Source organism: Poecilia latipinna, unplaced genomic scaffold (genome assembly GCF_001443285.1).
Source record: "Poecilia latipinna isolate Pla-1442-1.1 unplaced genomic scaffold, P_latipinna-1.0 Scaffold325, whole genome shotgun sequence".
Taxonomy (NCBI): Eukaryota; Metazoa; Chordata; class Actinopteri; order Cyprinodontiformes; family Poeciliidae; genus Poecilia; species Poecilia latipinna.
Genome location: NW_015112941.1, coordinates 41074 through 65975, shown reverse-complemented (window position 1 = coordinate 65975; position 24902 = coordinate 41074). Strand labels below are relative to the sequence as shown.

At 38.7% G+C, this 24902-nt stretch overlaps 2 protein-coding genes across 2 annotated transcripts in view; one reads left to right on the top strand and one right to left on the bottom strand.

Annotated features, from left to right (window-relative positions):
* Positions 1–1031: 1031 nt before the first annotated feature.
* Positions 1032–6262, top strand: LOC106949099 (inward rectifier potassium channel 2-like). Its single transcript, XM_015035131.1, has 2 exons — positions 1032–1201; positions 2728–6262. The coding sequence occupies exon 2, from the start codon at positions 2962–2964 to the stop codon at positions 4276–4278; it is 1317 nt and encodes a 438-aa protein (XP_014890617.1). The 5' UTR covers positions 1032–1201; positions 2728–2961; the 3' UTR covers positions 4279–6262.
* A 12876-nt stretch (positions 6263–19138) lies between these two features.
* LOC106949098 (dual specificity mitogen-activated protein kinase kinase 6-like) overlaps positions 19139–24902 on the bottom strand; it is a 14412-nt gene continuing 8648 nt past the window's right edge. The window contains exons 2-12 of the mRNA XM_015035130.1: positions 23346–23415; positions 22888–22936; positions 22683–22796; positions 22409–22528; positions 22212–22328; positions 22062–22113; positions 21834–21961; positions 21589–21666; positions 20632–20771; positions 20347–20392; positions 19139–20148 (exon numbers count right to left, since the gene is read on the bottom strand). Coding sequence (XP_014890616.1) covers positions 20071–20148; positions 20347–20392; positions 20632–20771; positions 21589–21666; positions 21834–21961; positions 22062–22113; positions 22212–22328; positions 22409–22528; positions 22683–22796; positions 22888–22936; positions 23346–23415 — 992 coding nt within the window. The 3' untranslated portion in view covers positions 19139–20070. The remainder of the gene's footprint in view (positions 20149–20346; positions 20393–20631; positions 20772–21588; positions 21667–21833; positions 21962–22061; positions 22114–22211; positions 22329–22408; positions 22529–22682; positions 22797–22887; positions 22937–23345; positions 23416–24902) is intronic.

The window sequence follows — 24902 nt, the reverse complement described above, 5'->3', positions numbered from 1 at the left end:
TTTCTATGATTTCATTAGAAAAATCAATCAATAAAAATAAAATAAACATTTTTGACACAACAAAATTACACTGTATTATAACATATTCTTATTTTAGGATATAGTAGTTAACTATGTGGTATATTTAATGCAGTTAAATACCCCTAACCAACAAACATAAATAAATCCAAAATTTTTAATAATATTAATAAGAATGAAATAAAAAAATAATTATGTACATCTTTATATACATATGAAACCTGCCCTTGCCCAGGGACCATGTAATGATGAAAATAAGAGCACAAAGGCTCAGTTTTCATGTGTATTCGCATTAGATTTCTTATTTGTCTGCCCTCCCATTCAGGGTAAATTGCTGACAGGCGGCTCTTTATTAGGCACTTGACAGAGCAACTTTGTTTTACGGCTGAACAGCGCCTCCGTGTGTTCATGTATTGTATATGATGACTTTGGCTAGTAAATTACTATTTTTTCACTCTGTTTATGTTGGTGTGTTTTAGAGGACAGATGTAAAACACCGATTTAAAACTTTTTTCTTGGTATATCCTCCTGACTACCAGGAAAAAAAAAATTGTCCGATCACCATTTTTTTTAAATCCCACATTCTTTGTAAGATAATAAAAGGTTTTATGCACTTACTTTGTCTCTTCCCATAAAATGTGTTATTACTGATGAACGCAATTTTTATGTATTAGAAAAAGATACAAACAAAAGTCCCACCCCTTCATAAGTGGTATCATTGAAAGGCCCTAAATGTCCTCTCCAGATACCAAAAGGAATTAATTCAGTAGAATGCAGGGGGTGGGAGATATTCAAGTTTAGAAATGTCCTCTACAGAGGACAAAAATGAACTACTGGTAGTCAGGAGGATATTTGAATAAACCACTTTCCCATAAATATCAAACAAAACTAAATGAAACTGTTACCCCCTGGAAAAGGCGCTCCTGCTTCCCATTGGCTGTTTCTGCTCAGGGGGCGGGTTTTTTTGGAGACACGTGTTTTACAAAGTCTTGTCTTCGGAACCTCAACTATCTGCTTTAGTGTCGCTGGAGAGGGTTATGGCTGGGTTCAAAGCTGCTCACGGGAAACCAGGAGACGATAACAAACCGGACAAAATATTAAGAAGGCGGAGGAGAGCAAATCTGTCGCAGCTCGGAGTTATAACAGCGAGAGAAGAACCAGTTTGCGCTCCAAGATCCAACAGGTAGGTGATATGTCTGATTTTAGAAATATTCTATTTCATTTATTAATTGCACACATTAAAGAGATTTGGTGACTTATTTCACCAATAGAAAAGTTCCGTTTGAATGACAGCAATGACTGTAAACATACATAATTTTATTATTGTGCAAATGATTTATTTCTATACTTTTCAAAGATTAATGGGCTGAGTGCACTGTGAAATCTCTTGAGATTGGTTTACTTTTATGACCATGGTTATTAAAAATGGCAAAATTTGAAACAATAATGTCATATATATTTTTTTAAATCGGAAATTGTATCATTTCACCTAGGGAAAAAAAACAGCTGAAAATCTTTAATTTAACGATATCTTTAGTTAAATAATTGACATAGTTATTGATCTACGAAACAAAACAGAGCAGCTTTTATGTAACCACTTTCCATCTGCCTCGGTAGTTAGCTCCATCCGATAGCAAATGCAAAACAAACAATCACAGACTGTGATGACTCCGCGGGTCTTCATTTGTCACCATGTAACAAATGACAGCATTAAGTGACATGATGTAGAGCGGGCAAGAAGCAAACAGTTCTTCTGGCAAAGAGCTGGTGACTGAGGGGACTAAGCCTTTAAAGTCAGAGATGTGTTTTTCGCAAAGATAAACCGGAAATGTTATGCTTGTAAACATTTGTAGAATATGGTGTGCATTCCCATATCAACTTGTTACTGTATGTAGGTTGACACAATAATGGCTTCTGAGTTTTATTTTCATTTAATGTTTATAGGAAACATAGCTGGGTTAAAAAAAAAACAACAACAACAACAACAACAACAACAACAAAAAAAAGAAAACAACAACAACTAAGTCCTATATTTCCACGTATTTCCAGTCAATCCTGACGTGAAGCCATTAACTGAGAACAATATATGCTGGTAGTAGGAAAACTGATACTTTGTAATGTATGCACAGAACATTGAAAGCAAAAAAAAAAAAAAGAAAAGAGAGAGAGACCTGCATCTGCCTAATTTTGAGTAAAAAAAAAACAGCAAATAAACGGCCAAAAGTAAAAAAAAGTGGAGCTGGACTAGCTTTGGAACTAGCAGAGCAGGTTGCATGTTCATTGCAATTTGTAGCCTGTGGTGTTGTATTTTAATGGGTCTCTCATCCACTGTGTCAATACCTTTTCTGTTTTTTTCTGTCCTTGGTGTTCTGTTTCACAAAGTGCAAGGTTACTGGTTAAGCAATAGTGTTTTTTTTAAAAAGTGCAATTAAAATAGCTAATACAATAAAATTGATATTTTAGCATTTAATTTCACTGTGGTATACATGGCAGCGTATAATCTGTAACTTCTTTATAGCATTTAAGTACACTGAACCAACATTTTTGCAAAAAGCTGCACGATAAGGATAAATTTAAGTCCACGTGCATCGTTTATACTTTTTAACTTCTTTGCGTCTGCTGTAGCAATACTGTTAACTTAAAGCATGCAATCCAGTATTCAGACAGCAGGTTATAATATGATTTTGTTTTTGTCTTCATATGTCATAGCCCCTGTCACTGATGAGACTCAAAGCAAGTGTCAGAGAGGACTGAACTACCCTCACCGACGGTGCACAGCACTGCCAGAGAGGAACATCCTTTCCATAGGCCCAAGTCCTGTTGGCCACATTTCCTGCCATAGATTGACCCCCAGAGAACTCAAAACTGTTTCTCCAACGCTTCTACCAAAAACTGAGACTGTTTTCCAAAGCAGAACCGGCCCAGCCCCCACATTTGGAAGTGATGGGGAGCCTGCGTAGCCACCGTTACAGCATCGTGTCCTCAGAGGAAGATGGCATGAAGTTAGCATCCATCGCCGTTCCAAATGGCTACGGGAATGGCAACGTAAACAAAGGACACATGGAGCAGCAGCGTCAGAGCCGCTTTGTAAGCAAGGATGGCCACTGCAATGTGCAGTTTATCAATATGAGCGAAAAAGGCCAGCGCTACCTGGCAGATATCTTCACCACCTGCGTGGACATCCGCTGGCGCTGGATGTTTATCATATTCTGTCTGTCTTTCCTCTTGTCATGGCTGTTTTTTGGACTTGTCTTCTGGGTTGTGGCACTGGTTTATGGGGACTTGGAGAGCGAGACTCAATTATGTGTTTCCAATGTGGACAGCTTCACTGCTGCCTTTTTGTTTTCAGTCGAGACCCAAACCACAATTGGCTACGGTTACCGCTACGTGACGGAGGAATGTCCCATTGCTGTTTTCATGGTGGTGTTTCAAAGCATTGTGGGCTGCATTATTGATGCTTTTATCATTGGCGCCGTCATGGCCAAGATGGCAAAGCCCAAGAAGAGGAATGAGACTCTTGTGTTCAGCCACTACGCTGCGGTAGCAATGAGGGACGGTAAGCTATGCCTGATGTGGAGGGTCGGAAACCTGAGGAAGAGTCACTTGGTAGAGGCTCACGTCAGGGCGCAGCTCCTGAAGTCCCGCACCACAGTGGAGGGAGAGTTCATTCCTCTGGATCAGGTAGACATTGACGTCGGCTTTGACAGCGGGATCGACAGAATCTTCCTTGTATCTCCGATCACCATCGTGCACGAGATCGACGAGGACAGCCCATTCTACGAGATGAACAAGCAGGAGCTGGAGACCTCCGAGTTTGAGATTGTTGTGATTCTCGAGGGTATGGTGGAGGCCACTGCCATGACAACTCAGTGTCGGAGCTCCTATGTGGCCAGCGAGATCCTCTGGGGCCACCGCTTTGAGCCGGTGCTCTTTGAAGAAAAGAACTACTACAAAGTAGACTACTCAAGATTTGACAACACCTACGAGGTGCCCAGCACTCCCACCTGCAGTGCTAGGGAGCTGGCTGAGAAGAAATCGAATTCTTCCAGCCTGAGGAACTCATTTTGCTACGAGAACGAAGTGGCTCTGGAAAAAGTTGAGATGGAGGAGGAGTTTGAGGAGGACAACAGCAGGTTGATGAGGGACACTGAGGTTAGTGGTCTTGAGGATACAAGCACAGATTTGGTTTCAAGCTCGGAATGCAACCTGGACTCTTTGCCTTTAGAAGCAAGACCTTTCACAGCAGAATCAGAGATATAACTGCAAGGCGTTTTAAATGGGCTTTAAATTTATCCTGGTTGGTGTTTTTAATAATTGCATGGCAGTTTGTTTGCAACCAGGGTTTAAAAATCTCTGTCCAGAAGCAGAGTGTGCACTTAAAACCAAATATAAACTTCTTATATAATTTATGGAGACACTGTTTGCATGGATTGTGTTATAAAATGGGTTACATGTATCTCACACACACAGTGCAGTATGTTCTCTTAACAGGATATAAATTAGAATATTAAAAAGCTATTTTCCATTTGTTTAATTACATATTCCTTGTTTGCACATGTGCAAAGAAACATCCTGAACTTAATATATATTTTTTTGTTGTTTTCTATGTGTCACACAGGATTAAAATAAAAGTTTTGAAAATAGTACTCAAACTTGTTTTAACGGTTAAAATTACCAACACAAAAAAATGGGTCTATGATTGTTAATGAGCTGGTCTCTTAGCAAAAAACTTTCCGTTTTCTTAAATGTGCTGGTTTAATGGTCAAATAGAAGAAAAAAAAAGTATGATTTGCACAAATTCTGAGTACACTACTCTCCTCAACCTATCATCTTGTCCATGTGGAGAATCTTTTGCAACGTGTGCCTTAACAACAGTTCTGGTCTACAGGAACTCAGCTGGTTTCACTCTGATTGAGCACACACTGCATTAGATCACACAGAGCACAGACACATGAAGATGTGACTTTTTTTTTTTTTTCCGTTGCAGATTACTGCCACTTCTTGCAGGTTTTTGTGTTTTAATGTGCAATACTGGCAGGTGTCAGGAAGAGGCATGAGGCCCGATCACGAGCCAAGACGATGAATGTTAAAGCTAAGTGCTGCTAAGTTACATATTGTATAGACAGAAATCTCAGAGCCAAACTGTATTAGTGTTATTGTTTTCAGATTGCAGATTGCACATTAGTGTTTTATCTAGCTGTAGACAAGCATGATTATGTGGAGTGTGTTCTCTAAAGCTTCAATGCACTTCTCTTTTCCGCAACAGAAACTTCTTCCTCCAAAGAAAAGCAGAAATGGCTTTACTACTCAAAGTTAGGTATGTACGTATACGCTATACGTTAAATATAAAACCTAATGTCTTTCCTCAACTAGCAATGGTTGATTGACGAAAGATTGGTCGAACAGATTATTACCGCAGTTTACTCTATATGTACATCATTTTTGACGTGAGATATGCAGAATCCAGATAGATTCTAGTTACACTGCTTTCCAAATGTATTCATACCTTATGAATACCTTTTTCATATTTTGTCCTGTTACTGTTTTGTCCCAAAATTCAAAGTATTAACCGGATTTGTAATTTTAAAAACCAATGCAAGTGGTGGATAAATGTGAATTAAAATGAAACTTTTGTTTTAGCAGATGACTATGCCTTGATTCAAAAGACAAAAATGTAGCCGAAAAGCTACATTTTAGTGTTGTCTGCCTACAGCACCTTCATCCACATCTGTCGCTTATATGAACGACTCACCAAACCCACCAAAAAGAGCTGCAGGTACTCATTTGAGCTGTGAAAGCTGATTTCCTCCTATTTCACAGTTATGAACATCTTTGTGTTGGTTTGCAATATAACGTCCAGATGAAACACACTCAATTCTGTGGTTTCAAGCTGACAAAATGTGGAAACGTTTAAGCGGTATCAATGCTTTTGCAATGCAGTGTAAGTCATCTCAGTCCTGGTGAAGTCATGGCTGAAAAGATGCTTGCTTTGGGTGGTTAACGATGGTCATCAATGTTAACTGATATTGCAGTCACGATTTTAAAAAAAGAAGAAGAAAAAAAAAGAACATCCTGCAGGGATCAAATATACTCATTTTAGTCTTACAGAAGGTTTAGTTTTAGTCGTCATTGTAAGAATTAACCTTGTGGATGCCAGAACACTGTAGTGTTTCTGTTTTAGGTTTTTATTTTTCTACTGTCTTCCCACTTTCCTGCAGAACCCAGACTGTACAGCTTTTTTTTTTTAAATAAAAAAACAATCTATTGTAAATTATATTGCACTGTATAGTGATAATGCAGATAAAACTATTTATGTCCTTGTTTTTTTCAATAAAACACTAAAACAAATTCATTATGACGTTGATGCATTAATAAAACTTGGCTGAATGGTGGTACTGTGTATGAAGCTTTGATGTTTCTCCAGGTTTTCTGTTTTGTTTTCCAGATTTTTTTTTATTTTTTTTTCTCTCTCTTTGACTGAAAATGTCGACGCCGGTGGCTGCGTAAGGGACGGCTGTTTTTCGAATGTGGTGCTGTGGTCCAAATTCCACTCTCTCTGTTAGAGCTCAAAACCATCATTTTCTATAACTCAGCAAAACTGACTCGGTCCGGTTCTGCGAAAGCCTGCTGTGCTACATCAGCTTACTCTACTGGAAGTCATTTTCAGTGACAGCAATGGAAAAAAAAACTCTCCTCATTCACTCATCTTAGCCTCTTGCATTAAACTGTGGAAAATCTATTTATTCTGCAAGTGTCCTGAAGAAAAGTTTGTAGGGTCAGTTGTTGAAATTCAACCTAATTTATTTGGTACCAAATTTCAAATATTTCCAGAGGTTACCAGAAATTATAGATTTTAGATAGTGACGTGTCTACACTAGAAGAGGATCATGTTGCATAACAAGCCAACGTTCCGGTGGGGAGACACAGTCAACCTCCAGCTCTCCTAAATAAGCATTACTACGCATAAAAATGTGTTAATCCATGCATTCGGTCAATATGGTTGAGTTAGAGCCGAAGCCGTGTTTGAAAAATGACACAACTGTCTGAGAATTTACTCACTTTCCATTCAGTGCTGCACTCTGCCTTCACAGACGGACACAATAATGCAGCAACTGATTGATCAGACTCATCTGCAGTGAGGCAGCATGCCTATTGGATTTGTTTCTACACAGGAAGTGCTCGACGCCTGTGGGTTTTTTCCATATTAGCCAATGAAAACGCCACAAAGCAGGAGTTTGTTTTTTTTTTTTTTGTTTTTTTAAAAGCAGGGGTTTCCTGTTTTTTTCTTTCCCCCATTTGAGACTTTTTAGGCTTAGATGGGAAAGGAAAACATAAAGAAAAGAAAAATATATATAAAAAAAAAAACTTGTATAGTTCTTAATTTTCTGGCAATTAAGGCATTAATGTAAAACTTTTTTCCAGAAGTTTTTTTTTTTTTTTTTGTGTTAAGCAATATCTCCTTGAAATTTAAGGTATAGCATTTAAACAAATTGCGCTGCGGCTTGCCAGTCTGTTCGGGGAGCTCTGAAAGAATCGACTGCCATGTGTTGGCCGGCGAGCTCATGTCGATGAGGCTGATGACGTCTTCCCCTGAACTGGCTCATTAACTACAGACTGATCCGCTTGACCTTCAGATTAATGAGGCAAACATAAACACGAACAAGTCGCAGGCTCTGAAAAGTGACACGCGGCATAACTGAATGTTCAAATGAATGACGAAAAAGAAGAAAAAAAAAAAGTCACACTTTGTATTACCGGCCACAGCGTAGACTTGTAGGAGATAAATTATAACCTGTGGAAGTGTACACTTTCTGCCCCTGCCTGTTACAGCAGACAGAGCACTGGTTTGTCTCAATGAATGTCACTCACTAATTGTTTTATGCTCATAATTTTAAAGAGTGTTAAAATTGTTGGCATATTTATTTCACAGGAGGAAGCATTTCTGCTCTAGATATGTAAAAAAGATATATCACAATTGTTATCCCAGCCCCACATGCAGAGCATCTGCAGCTTGTCACCCTATAAATAGCTGCTCTCTGTGTGCCAGAATTAAGGCTCTTCAATGAACTGGTGAGATGACCACACAGCATCGTTGACGTGAGTGCTGTCCTTCACATTTTCATAGACTGATTAAAAATAATCTGTTTTTGTGTTACTGTGAGGGCAAAAGGAAAATGTAAAGCTGTGAAATAATGGCATACAGAGATTTGTCTCATCTTGTTCAGGTGACCAGCAGGCCCATGAATTGTCAGGATGCAGTTTTATTGCAATGTTTTTAATATGTTTAGCTCTGTTCTCCAGCAGGCACTTGGTGAGAAAGATTTTGAGATCCCACAACTACGGTATGATTGGAATCAACATTTGAATGGCTGTAGTGGGTATTACTGTTGCCTTGCAGCAAGAAAGGTCATACAGATTCAAATATCCCCACTGGGGTCTTTCTGCATGGAGTTTGCATGTCCTCTGTGTGCATGCATGGGTGCACTTCGGTACACTGAATAAAATATAGTATGAGTTTTAAGAAGCATATCCACTTTACATAGATTTCTTTTCAACAGTTGCTTTCTTCTTGGCACAGAAAATTATCACGATGACATGACTATTGCATAAGTTCTTTGGTGATACTTAGCAAATAAGTTTATTATCGCCCCACAAATGAATCAAATGCAGGCCGAATTCTGAGTTTCTTGCTATCTTACATCCTGGTGTACTTCAAACCACAACTGGAGCCTTGTGGATAGAGCCGCTTGATTTGTAGCCTGGGATGTCTTCAAATATCCCTATGATTTAGGTCAAGCACACATCCACGCACACCTTTAAAACAGTCTCAAACTGCTGGCAAACATTTTCCCTCAAGAGCAAATGGCTGAATCATAAGTGGGGATATTTTGTTGACGGATGTGCGGAGGGGTTTCCTTGCTGTTGACAGAGAACCCCCACACCCCTCCCACGATGTTATTTTTATTAGATTAAAAATTCAAATCACGATAACCTTGTGCGTTCACAAGCGCACCAGCTGCCACTCTTTTTTAGCCACGTTACTGACAGCTGGGTGTCTCATGACCCTCGGCGGGAGATGGAGAAAAGTCCAACAGGTACAATATGTTGGACGAGAATCAGAGTTTTTCCATTCGGCTGTCCTGCTGAAAGACAATATGCGTATTTATTTGCTCCGTGTGTGCGTGCACGCGTGCATGTGTGTGTGTATGTGTGTGTGAGGTGCCGCAGCGGCAGCGTCACAAACGGCCCTCATCGTATCAGCTGACTCGCAGCCCTATGTGTTTGCTTGCTGTTAGTGTATTGATTTACTTTACGGTTCACAGTTTGCTTTCTCTTTTACATACAAATACATCTCCATTAACCCGAGACTGTTTGCACACATTGTCATTCGGGCATAGTACACTTACAAACCCGTAATCACACTGCTATTTCTATGCTAGTAACTGCACGTCTATTCATGCCGCTGACCTTTATGCTTTTGGCTCCGGCTCCTCGCATATGGACAAACACAGCCAGAGCCAGGAAGTGATACCTAGACTACTTGGTGATCACTGTAGAGCCTTGACCTCCTTGCACTGACAGAACTTATCTTTGTGTGGTGCCATCCTTTGTCGCCTATCTGCAAATTAGCCACAATAGATTAGGAAGAGCTTTCAAAGGCACCAATGTTGTGCAGCCTGCATCCACAAAGGTTCACTCTCAGAGCAGATATAAGTAATTATACTTGGTGAGGTGAAAGGGTTAGGATGGTCTGGATGCATCTGTGTCAGGTCTCTGTCATTGTGTTAGCACTGAGTCAAACAACATATCTAGTCTTTGCACTGTACAACAAATACAAAATTGAGAATTTATAGAACACAGGATGCTTGAGCATCACCCAGGAAGACAGCTCAGGAGCGATGGATACCTCTGAACTCGGTCCAGACCTTCAGTGATAAAGGTTACCAAAATCCAGCCAGCTACTATGTTGAAACACTTTGCAACAGCTGCTGCAATGCCAGACAGTGCTCACTGTATTTATGTGTGCTGATGTCACGCGGCATACCAAGCTGTGTCCCCTGAATCAGAAAGCTGACAATCACCACCCTTAGATTTTATTCACACTGAACGCACATTCGTTCACTTTTCCACCAACAGACTTCCAGCTTTTAAGGGGTTCGGTCTGTTTTTCTAACTCACCATGCATCTCCTCCACGAGACAAGCCTCAAATTGGATGCAGCAAATCTGTATTTGTGAATGGAGCTCATGTTTTGCGTATGGATTGGGCACAAGTTTCCACTGAACACGCCGCTCTCCAGCACCCTCAGGGCAAAGTGGTTTCCAGAGCCGAAAAGGGCCCATAGCCATGGTTACTGTAACCACACAGAAGCAATCAGCAACAAGAGCTTTAATAGGAAACACTCAATTGAAAAATGCATAGCTTTTATGATAAACTTCTGCTCCACAATAATTTCTGATGTAATTCTTAATTATTTCTGGATTTCTTATCCCTGTGCAAGATTATTTTAGATACGTATTTTTCTATTTTGTTGTCTTTGTTGAAGATTTAACTCATTCTTATGAGGTTGGGTGTCCACATAAATGAATTAAACAAAAATATCTTTAAATTACAACCATTAAAGCACACCTTCAGATGAATTTAAGACTCAAAATTTCCCTTTATAACTAAGCAGATGGATTTTGTATGCTTTATTTTGTGTATCTTTGATGATTTGTGGCAATAAAACATCACAAAAAGTTCTACTAAACATTCTCTATCAGTTATGGTTATGATGCATGTTTGGGTCAGAAACTGTTATGAAATATGAGAGATTTTGACCCCTGAACTAACTGTGAGTGACCTGCTGTTAGTTATTTGTTTACTCACACCTGTAGCAGACTATAATTACTTGTGAGTATTCGCAGTTTGCATATTGTTACAAGACAATACTAATCACTTTCATTTCAGCAAACCTTACTCGCATCAAAATAAAGGTCAGTGAAATGTCAGGTAGGAACTGTGCCAAAGATGATTGTACAGTGACTGCTAACCCTCGGAAACAAGCAATTCAATACATATGCACACACATGCAACGGTGGACAGAAGCAGGGCATGGGGCAAAGTGAATGCAATCATTCCCTCCTTACTTTAGCTTTAATTCACGCAGAACAAGATTAAAGGATCCAATCAGCAGTGACATTGAGCCAGGCACCCCCGTGGAATGGGACACCAGAAAGGCCTAATCATTCTGCTCCGCCACAGTGAGTCTACCAAATCCCCTCTAGACGAAGCAGATGGTTGATATCATCTTTCTTTTCCAGGTGAGATTATCTGCCGGGCTTCAAAGCGCACAAGTGAATATTTACATCCGGATGGCCCTCCTGCCACGCAGATGTGGGACACTGATGTTGAGACTCTTCAGAGACCAGACAGGAACAGGACTGGTCTGTGTTAATTGACATCAAGTAAATATCACATCCTCCCGCAAAGGGTCAAACCTCATAGGAAGGCGAAAGAAGGAGTTTCACTCCACTGGTCTAATTTATTAAAAAGTACTATTATTATTATTATTATTATTATTATTATTATTATTATTATTATTATTATTATTATTATTATTATTATTATTATTATTATTATTATTTCTAATAAGAAAAAAAAGAGTCTCTATTAGTCTTTATTCTGCTCAGAATAATTTCTCCCCACAAGGAGATTATTCTTCGCGTCACAACACAATTTTCTCCCCCTGTCCCGCTTGTCCTGAGATTACAGAGGTGGCTTATGCTTGGTTTAAGCATGTCTTGTTTTAAGCAGGTCTGCCATAAGGGAACAACAAAGCCACAGAAGCTTTAACATGTGACTTATGATTAGAAATTTAGCTGGGAAAAAATAAATAAATAAAACAAATAAGGAAAAGATTTCCCTTATACTGTTATTTTGTCCATTAGGGTATTATTGGGTCATAATCATTCAGTCACAGCCGGAAAAAAAAAAAAAAAAAAAAAAAAAAACAAATTAAAAACAGTTATTACATATATCTGCAAAATGGGGAATTGGACATTTGCAACAAAAGTATGTTTCCAAATTGGAAAAGGAATAAAATAAGAACCAGAGGGGTTTTACTTTCTTATGGGCACAATATTTAGGAACCGTTTGTGTAATGGAAGCCGTTTCTGCTCCAGTGGAGCGTTGAAAATAGGGCATGTTTTCAATCTTTGTAAGGAGTAAAGGGGTAACAGGAGAACAGCATTGTGCCTCTTAAGGACATCCTTACAGTAAGAAGAGGGTTTGGTGTTACACCTGAAGGCTCGGGTAGTCACAATTGTACTCTTATCTGGTGACTTGCCTTGTCACCAGGCAAGTCACCAACACTTTGGAAGGACGCAAAGTGACCTGGTCAGCAAAAACCAACCTGGTCATATAAAGATAAAGATAAAAGATAATTAAACAAGGAGCAAGCATACAGAGAAAGTAGATCTCTAGACTTGCAGTGAAATGACTTGCAAAACTATTAAAAGCCTTTGAACTATTTATATTCTGTTATCTTACTCCTAGGTGTGATTTATTGGGATATGAGGTGGTAGAACACAAAGTCATATAACTGTGACGTGGATGGAAAACAAATGCATGGGAAAGACGTACTCTGTGAATGTTGACTTTGTCGGTTTGATTGCAAACGCATAACGCACTTTTCATATTTTTATTTGTGCAAAAAAAAAAAAAAGGTTAAAACATGTACACACTTTGACACGATCATGCACTACTGCGTGATGTGTCTTCACTCCAAATTCCAACGGAATACACAGATAGACGTTTGTAGTTGTAATGCAACAACCACTCAAGAGGTACAACCGCTTTCGGAAGGCTTTCGGTATTCAAGTGGAGCAGCTCACCATGAATGCGCATGTGATCCACGATCCTGCCAGCTTGAGAGATTACTTTGAAACGGAGACGCAGCTCATATGACATTGTCATTTTCCCAGAAGCCCGGATTATTTCGTGTCATTTAAACATTGGCAGACTTGGAAGTAATCTGGGCAAAAGTCAAACACTGAGCCAGGTCAATTTGAGGCACAAAACCTCATCCCATTCATGAGACGATTATTTTTGCTATTCCAGTTTAAAAGAAAAATGACAAGGAAGTTCGGCATGATCACAATCACACCCTGGGGTATCCGGAAAAGCCTATACAACAAGACCAGCAAGCTGACTTTGAGTTTATTGGTAAGTCACATGAGAGCAAGGAAAGTCCTTCAGCTTCTCCATCTTGAATTTTAATCCTCAGATGTTTATTAACATTGTTTTTAATAAATTTGAAAGTCCATTTTAGACATGTTTGCCTGTCTTCGTTTTACTTTTCTGTTATTTTTTATTTTTTTGCATAATATCCTTACAACGTAAACTTCAATTTCATCAGTAATTTGAACGTAAACAAGTTTGGTTTACGTTCTCTCATTATCACAATAATCCATGGGCGGTGCTGCGGTAGCTACAATAAAAAGTTGACAGAGGTATAAATGATTACAAGACCTCATCATTTTCAAAAGACAGGAGGAGGTTTAAAAATAAAATGGCATCTCGGCAGTTTGGTTCCTTTTATGTACACCCTAGTTGCTTTGGATTAACAGGCAGAGGCTTGCAGAAAAGCCTCGTTGGTGCAGTCACTGTCACTGGGGACACCCAGGTTTCCATGAGATCAGCTGGGATCTGAACACTGTGCCTTTCCTCTTGGATTCAACAGACACCATGTTTGTCTTCTCTTTTTTTTTTTTTCTTCTTCCTAAAACTATGTCCTTTTTATGGGCGAAGCTGAAAGTTGGTTAATGCAGTGATTTGTTGAGTCAAATAGTTATACCGGCTTTTCTTCATGGCTGGCTGTCCAACAGCTGGATACTTTTTAATTTACGACATTGGTTCTAATGTGAGATGTGTGTCTCAATCTTAAAATAAAAAATAAAAAAATGGAATTAGAATTTATAATCTAAATGGGAACGGTCAATTTTTTAAAATTTTTTTTTCAATTATCCTTGTTTGTGTGGGTTTGTATGTTTGTAGGCCTGTGCTGCAGCAGGCTGAGAACCTCTAGCACATTCCCCTGTGCAGTTCAGGAATATTCTTGTTGCTTAGGTGGTGTGAGCACGCTTACACTTGCATGGCTGGCGACTACATCACAACTGGTGAATCAATAGCTGCTTGTCATGCTGGAGGTCATCAATTGAAACATGGAAACACATTTATGTAATCAGCCACACAGAAGTTGAGAGGTCAGGGTAAAAGAAAAAAAAAACAAAAAAAAACTTTCCTGTTTTTTTTTATAACCGTTTGAAAAATTTCATGTGTTAGATGAACAACTGAAATGAACTGCACTGAATAAATAATCAGTGATACGGTGGCCTGATTTGGATGGCGAGTGGACAGCCTGCGGCGAGAGGAGTTAACAGTAGACAGCAGCTAGGCTCGCTGCAGCTGTTCCACTTGTCGACATCAGCTTGCAGCACTTCTGCTCTAGAATGTGAAGATATTAACTTTCACCTTCTTTGGCTGTCCCTGCGTTTTAAAATAGTGCAAATGATCCGAATCATGCAGTAAACAACACAGGCTCTCCTTGTATGCTGTGCTGTGTGATCCTTCAGGTAGGATTTGTTTAGTCATGCTCTCTATTAGTGCTTCATACCGAATATGGCGGCTCAAATGTCTGCATTTCTCATGAGGAATCACCACTTATATAAACAGAACGAGTGCTCTGCCTTCTTGATTTCACATCACTATATTACTTGTTAAGTGATCTATTGGGTGAACAAATTCACAAAATTGATCTGACACTAGACAAAAACAAACTGAATGCATTATTTCTCTATAGTTTTAACTGAATATCTACTTACTTGTTTATAATAAGTAAATCTGATAAAAAAATAAATTATTTCACATTGCGTAGCTTTGTTATAAAGGCCAGAGATAAGAGGAAAAGAGATGAAACCAAATGCTCACTTACTGTGTCTGTTAATGCTCAAACTAGCGTTAGCATTGCAGCACAGCTCACTGCCACAGGAATGTAGAAAGGCAGAGGTTTTATATGACTGTAAGCTATTTATTCAAAGCTTATAATTGTCCCCGTTGTACCGTTTTTGACTTTGTCCACAGCGCGTCGTGGAATCATATACCATCTGCACATGTTTACAAAACCTTATAGAGTTCAATGCTCCATTACTGCTTCTCTAAACACATGGAAACATATTGGTAGAGAGATTAAATGTGCATGTGAGTAACACAATACATGTTTTTTTTTTTTTTTATATATATATATATCCTGTGTATAAGCATACCTGGTTCAAATGTTAATCCGTGCACTGCCAAATTATACATCTAATCCTTCCCGCCAATGAGTTTGAGAAGCTAAAACTAAAACCTGCCTTGCATTCTAAAGTGTCTATCTATTTTTAGTCCCATAGACTTAACCAACATGTTTTATATCATTTCCACATCCTGCACAATTTCCTCTAAAACGCCTTCATTTTTGTCAAGGATGTATTTATAGGCCAGCATTGTAACCCAAACCTTTGAATTCATGGAGCACAGACAACTCCTTAGGGCTTTTAACAGAAGGGAAGACTTTTTACATTACACATTATATAAGTGCACAAAAACATATGTTCTCATACTCTTTACTCCCCACCGCCTAAGGGGAATCAGTAGATTATTCTGAAATCTACTGCTTATTTATTAAATAGTGGTTTGCTTGACACTACGTTCAGAAGAACAACTTGCATGAAATATTTCTAAGTTACTTGAGCAGCAAATTTAACGATTCCTTTTTGTCATAACGACCCTATGAGGTGCTTCTGACATAATGTCTTGTTCCTGTCTTGTATTTTGCGAAATGATTTGAAGTGTTTCAGCCATAATGAAGCTAGTTGGAGATAGTCACCCTGTTTTGTCTTTCTAATGTCGCGTCATATTATCCCTCATCATGCCGTCCCTTTCAGACCGAGACTCATGATGCAATAGAAGCTCACACAGTACAGCATGTTGCATAAGGTCATGTTACCCTGGAGCTACAGCATATTCTGTCCATAAAGAGTTATTTCACTCTGCTCAGTTAAACGGAGCCTTGCTAAGTCTTCGCCCCAGGCTAGCCCTGCGTCATGCATGTGGGAAACAAAAATATGCAAGTTTTTCCGTCTCTCGTCTGTCTGGGACCTGAGGCAAAGGGATGGATGCATTCTTGACAAGGAATAGGAAGACAGGTGGTTATAGTTTCAGGAAACTTTGTCCTCATTTTCCCTCTCATCACCAATTTTACTCGTTTTATTGGGCTTAAGGGTGGTGGGCAAAATGCGTAAACTGCATTTCCATGCCTGATACAAGTCAGAAGGTCGTGAGATCTGGCAAGAGATTGAGGAAGCATTTCTTAAGTGGAGTACACATACATACTAGATTTTGCTCGCACTTCTGTCAAACTCTTGGTCCCCTGGGCCAACAGCAAAAGTTCCCAAACTTCACTTTGGGCAGAAACTATGCTCAAGGCCAATCTTCTGTGCTTGTTTGTTTGCGAATCCAGTTAATTTAAAAAATATATTTAATCAACTCTGACTCACATCCTTATTTTCTTAAATGCCACTTAACAGCCGAAAACTGCAAATTACTTCTGTATCAGAGCCCACATTCAGCTGGGTTGCTAATCTACAACTTGTGGTGCTTTTCCCTTCACACGACAATCTTTTGATGAAACATTATGTAAGCCCTCAGTCAGAAAAGGCCTTCTTTATTAAAAGTACTGCATTTGGCTTGGGTGAGAATCTGCTCGACTGCACAACACCGAGCCACTAAATGCATTCTCCTGCCATTGAGTTTTCTCATTCATGAATAAAGTCATCGGACTTTGACAAACACGCGGCGCATCGCTTGTTGCAGCTGAGCTTTTGTTAGCCTGCGCCGTCAACTTTCACTTCAAAAAAGAAGAAATAATAGCAAGACTGAAATAGCCATCTAAGTGAGTTCATTCATTGTACGCCCTGAAGAGCAGCAACAAGCCACCAAGAAGTGTGCATTGACTTCTGTGGACTTACATAAGCACGCTTTATGTAAACGGCAACAATAACCGGTGTGGATTGACAGCTTTTAGACTGCAACTGCCACTCAGCTTTAACAAACACTTGAAATCTTGCAACATATGTAGTTTTTGCAGTAAGAAAAATATAGCTTGACAATTTAAAACTTTCACCTATTTTACCCTCAACTTCACTCCACGTTGGAGGTCTCCGGGTTTCCACAACCCTTCTTGTATGCTAACCTAATACAATCACGTGTCGTTTTTAGGGTTTACACAGCCTAAATCGGTAATTCGCTATAGTGAACTGAAGGTTATTTGTGTGGAAAAGACATGATTTCTGTTATAAGTCAATATCAACCATACATGTAAATTAAAACAGATTCTCAAATAACACACTGAACTACTAGATGCCGTTATGTGTCTAAGCAATGCCTAAGTCAGTATTTTATGTAGATCTGACTTTATTACAAAGTAGAAAAGAGAGGAATGTCTAAAATTCATATCTAAAATTTAGTTGTGAAACTGTAAAACACTTCATAACTGAAATACAAAAAAACTTCAGTGACAAGACATTCACAGTTCCCACTAAAATGATCTACACTGTTTGTAAAGACCTAAACCTTGAAATACATGTATGTTAAAGTACAAAAAATTTTAAATTTAAATTGAGGAGGGGGTGGGGGGAAATACCCTATTAAGAAATAATTTGCACCCTTAATTTAAATAGAAATACAATGTTTTTAAATTTCTAAAAATTTTAACTAGTAATCAGCTGTGGGGTGTTGAATGAATGATCAAATAAAGGCTTCATATCTACTGAAGAAGTAGAGTTTCAGTTATACAAGGATAACTTTTATTAGGTAATACTATCTTGCAACTATTAATGTTTTTTATAGTACAGGTGTGATGAATAAGTTCATTCTTACTGATGAACCTTTTTTTTTTCTTTGATCTGATAGAAACCCTTTAAACTTTATTTTATCAATTTGGTCATCAAACATCTGATCTCAAATATGTAGTGGTTTGAAAGTTCCAAGCTCACAATTGTAATTATATTTCAGTATTTTGGGGGGAAAAGTGGGACTATAAAATGAATGAGTACTACAGAAGGCAAGTTTTAGGTTGTAATCTGCATATTTGTATTGGCAAACAAGACACTTTTATTTTAAATGTCACCTTACTCTTTTGCAAAAACATAATTTTTGCAAAAGAAAAACCAAGGGTATACCTGAATTCCCTGCAAGAAAAGCAGAAATGATGACGGCTACTGTCAGCTTTACTGAACAATAAAGCCTTTATTTTTTTGTCTTTCCATAGTTCAAGTTTGTCAGCGCCACCCAGTGAAAAGGTGGCAAACAGAGTGAAGGAGTAAGAGGTAGAGCAAGTGTTCCATTCTTACTGTGATCAGTGTAAAAAAAAAAAAAAGATTTTTATATATAAGGGATTGGCCATTTAAAGGAGGCCAACTGGAAAGGAATTGGAGGGGGAGTTAAAGAACAGCAGCTTCCAAAGTGTTGCTAGCTTTCCCTTATGCTTAAAACAGAGAGACAAAGCACAGACCGCTGTTGTCCTTTCACTGGTTTCTGCAGATTCTGAGAAGCAAAACTGCCTTTGCATAGTATGTATGATCTGACAGAAATAACTAACACCTTCCAAACAAGGCAATCTCTGCATACTGTAGAAGAAAACACAGAAAACCTGAGCAGTGGAGTTCGACAGCACATCAGTCCTAAAATATGTATATTTAGCTGGCCATATGAGTACGGTCTGTGTGTATCCATCACACTGCATTCAAACTAATACCAACGATTACCATTCAGCTACACTGTGACAGTTTTGGACAGTGTCATGTTACATTAAAAAAAAGGAAATAATATTTACATCTTCAGCATATAAATTACTTCCCTAACACACCGTCTCTGTAAGGCATAATAAGCTCTTTGAAACAATCAAAAACACAAAAAACACACAAGTGCCTCTTCCAAAAAGACTACAGAAACATGGGCACGAGCAGAGAAAACGTTGAAATATTGATTAAATAAAATCCAAACCAGAACAAGTAGAAACAAAATAAAAACTAATAATGCAGTTTTTTGTTTTTTTTTTCATTAGAACAACTTGCGAAATGGCACGTAGAAGGAGATAAAGCTTTAAGCTTGATTATGCAAACCCTGAATACTTCCAGGTAGTAACAATCACAACACTGGAGCTGACTCTTTGATACTCGAGAAAGACGAAGAATACAGAGTGGTCACAGCCTCTGATAGAAGTTGATATGGGATGCTTTACATTCACACCATCGGGTGCTCCAGGAATGACTCGGCCTGCCCAGAAGGTGACCCTCTGACATTTTTATTCAGTTTTTAACTTGGCCCCAGAGCCTCCCACAGGCTGCAGCCCTTGCTCTGACCAATCACATCATGGCAGAAGTGGATCACACAAGGTAGGGTCGAGTCCCGTAGTATTCACACTTATCAATCACAAAGAGTATCAAAAACAAAAAAATGGAAAAAAAAGGAAAAGAAAATCTGTATTATGAGGAAGAATAACAAATACGCAAATACAGCTTTCAGCACACAGCAACATACAGGTTAACTGTTGGTTTTGCATATGAAATTCATCAACAACATTTCACAAACATATAATGGGCTGGCTCTGTCATTCTGAAAAGAGAGATGGAGGGTGGGGGCAAATAAAAAAATAGGATTAAAACAGCTAATTTGATTAAGTTCATATTTTGTCAGGTGGGAGAGCTGCTCACACAGGAAGCCTAGAGGAGTGAATGGAACCTCTCCAGTTGACCATAAAAGTTCACGATACCACCGCTCTCCCTGTCCAGAGCTGCTGTCAGTCTTTGAGTTACCCTCCCATCCTGTGGGTGAACGAGAGTCCATCATTCCAGTGAGGTTTTTTTTTCTTCTTTACTTATTTAAAAAAAAAAAAAAGGAGCAGGTGGGGCCATTGGTTCTTCTGATGACAGGTCCCGCCCAGGTTGACGAGGTGGAGCCTGGAGTGAGCCCATCAATCATCCAGGATGACCTTGACGAAGCTGGCCACATCTGTCTCTTTAGCGTCATGGAGGGTGAAAAACAGGTGCTTCTGCAGAAGAATAAAGGGTTAGGAAATGAGGCAGGACTTAATGTTTTATTTTGCTGGCAGACACTGTGAAATACAAAATGTTTTCTTGGTGGGTTAATGGGAAAAGTCTGACCTCTTGTGGGCAAAAACAAGGAAGACACCGAAGACCAGATAGTGACTGTGCTGTATTTATAACAAGCAAAATAAAAATATACCAACCATCAATTCTGTGTAGGCTGGCCTTTCATCTGGCTTCTTGCTTAAGCTGTAAGACAGGAAAATTATTTTCAAACTATAAAATGTAACAATTTATTTGTACATTACGTTTTAAATGAGAAACATCTTAAAAACGCAGATACAAACAAAAATAAGCGTTGAAACCTGAATTTCTTCAATTTATCACAGAGCAAACACTGACCCCTGCTGGGCCTCTCAGTCTTTACGTTCTCTATTAAACTACAAAAGAGAAATGAGTGCGGTCACGACTGGCGGCGTGAAGCTCACCACTGCGAGATGAAGTCTACAAACTCAGGGGAGAAGCGGTCTGCAGGCAGCTGTGGAGACGGCTCGTCCACCACCTGCTTGAGCTGCTGGAACGGGGTGCCCCATGAGTCGTAGGGGAATTTTAAAATGGCCAGCTCGATCTGGGAAATGGAGGCAAGAAGAAATCTGCTTCAAGTTTCTGATGAATTTCAGGGCTGTATGACATGCTGTAAAGCCAAGTTTTTTGTGAATGAGTCAATAATGTTTATTGTAATCCGAGACCAAAACTATTTCAGGTGACTTGAGACTAAATGTTTCTGGTCAATGTCACTTCAATGGTGTTTTTGCATATTAAGTAAATATGTTTTATGCGTTTTGAACTGGTTCAGCAAGATTTTTTGGGGATTATTTACAGAGAATATGAAATATATTAATGCATGTTTTAAAGCAAAAGCTTTATATAGCAAATGGGGTAGAAGTCATCAAAAAAATGACAAAGCAGGAGTCCTATCGAACTGTAAGCCATGTATTAAGGACAGCAACACAAAAAAGTCATTTATTTTCAGTAATGATTCACCATTACTGAATTGTCAACAAACCTTCAAGTATGGAGAGCTTTGTGCAGTACAGCGTCTAGCTAAAGTATTCATACTCTTAAAAATTTTTTAAGTATTTTAATGGGATTTTTTCCTTCTACTTTTCAGATATGTGATGCTCTATAGTGGTATGTTACAAAAAAAGTTTGTGGTTGCAATATAACAAATAAAAAAAAAAAAATTCAAATGGTATGGGCACTTTTTCAAGGCACGATTTATTATGACATACTAAGCAATATATTTTGAGAGCAAGAATATACAGGGTGTATATATATATATATATATATATATATATATATATATATAAACAACATTTGGTTAATATCGTATCACATTGTACTGGATGTAATTAGATGAGGCTTTTCAAAGCTTGAAAACTCACCATGGTGATGCCCAGACTCCAGATGTCTGATTTGACACTGTAGCCCTGCTGGTTGAGGTCAGGGTTGATCCTCTCAGGCTGAAAATATAGCAAAAATGTTTGTTTTTTTCCTCATATTGAAGCTACCTTTGTATTTTGATACGAGTTATACATTTTAACAATTTAGCATTTAGGAAGTATTGCGACACTAGACCAATAGGTGATGTCCAATTCATTCCTACTCCTCAAGCCTCTCCATCTCTTACCGCCATGTAGGGCTTGCAGCCTGCGTCCATCGTTTTGGCCACAGAATCCACCAGGTGGCCACTGATGCCAAAGTCGCACATTTTCACTTGGCCCTGAGCGTTGATCAGGACATTGGAGGGCTTCACATCTGGAAGCAGATGTTGAGAACATAAGAAAGTTGACAAATGATGGAGCACCTTGGGGCTGCAAACTGTTATTGTTGATAGTCAGATCTTCATTTTGCTTACCTCTGTGAATCACTGAGAGGTTATGGTGCAGATGCTCTAATGCCTTGACAATCTGTGGAGTAATTTTATAAAAGGAAATGCTGAGATTTCTGCTAATTTTGTGAAGCATATTTATTCAGGTGGAATGGGGTTTTGAAAGGACAAACATACTGCTACTGTGATCTTGCCCAAGATGTCTTCGGGAATTGTTTGGCCTTTTTGAAAAACCTTTTTATAGAACTTATCCAAAGACGTGTCCATCAATTCCATGCAGATCCAAACATCTCCCTGAAAAATATTCGAGTTAATAAACTTCCATTACCAAATATCCTTGGAATATTTACTTAATATCTGGTAATAGGTGTTACCTCTCTAAAAAGGGCACCGTAGAAAGTCACAGTATAGAAGCAGTCCACTGTTCTCATGGAAATATCCAGGTCCATCAGAAGCCTCTTCTGCTCCAGACTATTAACTGTGGCGCGAATCCTCTGAGGACACAAGCAGCACAAACTTTACTACAAGATTTCAAAACCTGCATTTATAGCTCTACATTAGCCCATACAAGTCTGAAATCTGATGATTTACGGTGTTTCAAAAGCAAGTAAATAAAAGGAAAATAAATCGAGCAGCTTCCTTGTCTACCTTGACCGCCATGATCACACCACTGGGGACGTGTTTCATCTTGTCCACCACTCCGTAGGCACCCCTTCCCAGCTCTTCAATTGGCTCCAAGTCATCTGCTTCCACCACAAAGTTCTATATGGAGGAGTCAGCACAATGTTACAACGCCACATGTTCAACACAGAAAGCAAACAAAAGAGAAGGATGTTGGAAAATGCAACTTTACCTGATCTCCAATTGTGACACAAGCTCTAGAGTCAAGGTCTCGAGGGGGCCTGCAGACAGAAAACGGCGAAATATGAAATAAATTACCGACTATCTGCTGCCTCCGACCATATTAAATTTGAGAACTATACGGTGTTTTTCAAAAGTATTAGCCCCCACTTGCACAAAATAAGAAATATTTACAGTTCAACACCTTTTTCTTATCCCTCTGTTCTTTGATAAATACCCTAAAGTGTGTCCACAAACACAGATTTTGATTCAAATCACTAAAATGTGACTGACTGCACAGTCAGAGTGCTGGACTTGCAAGGACATCCAATAAAATTTCACTTTTATTGGAAGTGTCTTGGTAACTCTGCAGTTCTGCCATAATCTCTCCATTTTCAGAGAATGGGTCAAACAGAACTGTTGAGCTTTTCCACAGTTCTGGTGTTGCTGGTGTAAAGAAAAGGGCCTTACGCTGTAGCTTGAGGGGGCAGTGGTGAAAATGCTCCTATGGGCAGCTTCGGCCCCGGATTCTTCTTCCTACCTTAAAAAGACACAAAAGGTAAAGGAAACATTATAATCTCAGCACTAACATAAATGTTTAATAATTAACCAAGCCAAAAGTAGCAAAAGTCTCCCATAAGCTGGCTATTTACAAACCCTGGCTAACTAATAAAAAAGCTTCTCAAACCTTTTATTTACAAAGCCTTAAAACCCACGTCACTCCAAACTGATTTTTTTTCCTCAACAGAATGAGTCTTGGTATTTGTCTCAAAAGGGTACAGTTACAGGTATCAAGGGATATTGACTTTTACAACATTAGGTTAAAAAATATAAACATTTGCCATCATACCATTGTGCAAATTAAAGCCATTAAGAGGAGTTGTTGGAGAAAACCTGGAGCAAATTGAAATGTGGCATTGTTCCAGTTAGAGAGAGCTACTACACTTCTCTCTCAAATCAACTGGAAATATTTCCAGAGGTGAAAAATACTATTAAGTGAAGCCATTTTATTATAACAGTTACTGCTATAAGCAACATGCATTATCCGTTAAGAAGCAGACTACCGAAAGCCTATCTGAGCTGATAGCCCAACAAATTAACTGGCTAATACCAGTCAGTTATATTCATGTTACTCTCCAAAAAGCAGAACAGGAAAAAGATATTAAATGTTGCACAAGAAAAGAATCAAAAACAGGTGTTTGCTTTTTTTTTTTACCATGTGCCAAAATATGAAACAATGAATAATAATATTATTACATTGTCTAGCAGCGTTGCATGCTTTTCACTTTATAAAAACAATTACTGTTTTACATCAAACTGCAAATGTAGAGCTTAGAACCAGGCAATGCCTTGATCACTTATCCACACTAATGTAACCAGAAACAATGTCACTATATTCTTTTGGAGTTCTTCTGAAGTCACAGTTACATAAACTGTTCATTGGAATTGATGTGCTCTCCTATCTAAAAGGAAAGTCACTGTCAGCTTTTGTGAAGTAAAAGGCAGGTAGGCGAAAGGGAACCATGCCTTCCTCTCTTACAAGCTTTTTTTTTTATTCAAGTAAAAAAAGTAATTCTGCTTTGTTTTTTTCCTTCATCATCCTTCATTTTATCGTTCTCTTTTCACACGTTTCACAACAATACACCCTTTTTAATGTTTGTTAAGCACTGTAAGTTAATGTGAGCGGCTTTGAGACTTTCCTGTGCTAAATGAGTGATAGCAATCCATTCATAAACACCGTTTACCAGAAGCCTGTGGGACTTCCCAAAAGTGAACGCGAGTCTCCGCCAGGATGACACAGCTACTCAGCCTGCAGGCAGCCCGTCAGGAAGAAAGCCACAAGTTTCCTTGACACTAATTATCTGTTTAGTGTGCTTCTCCCCAATGGGGAAATCTGAACAGATTGCATCATTTTAACACAAATGACTCATTAAAAAAAAAAAAAAAAAAAAAAAAAAAAAATAAACCAAGCACATAGTTAAAAACAAAAACACACCTTGGTTAAGGTGGAGTCTTTCTTCCGAGAAA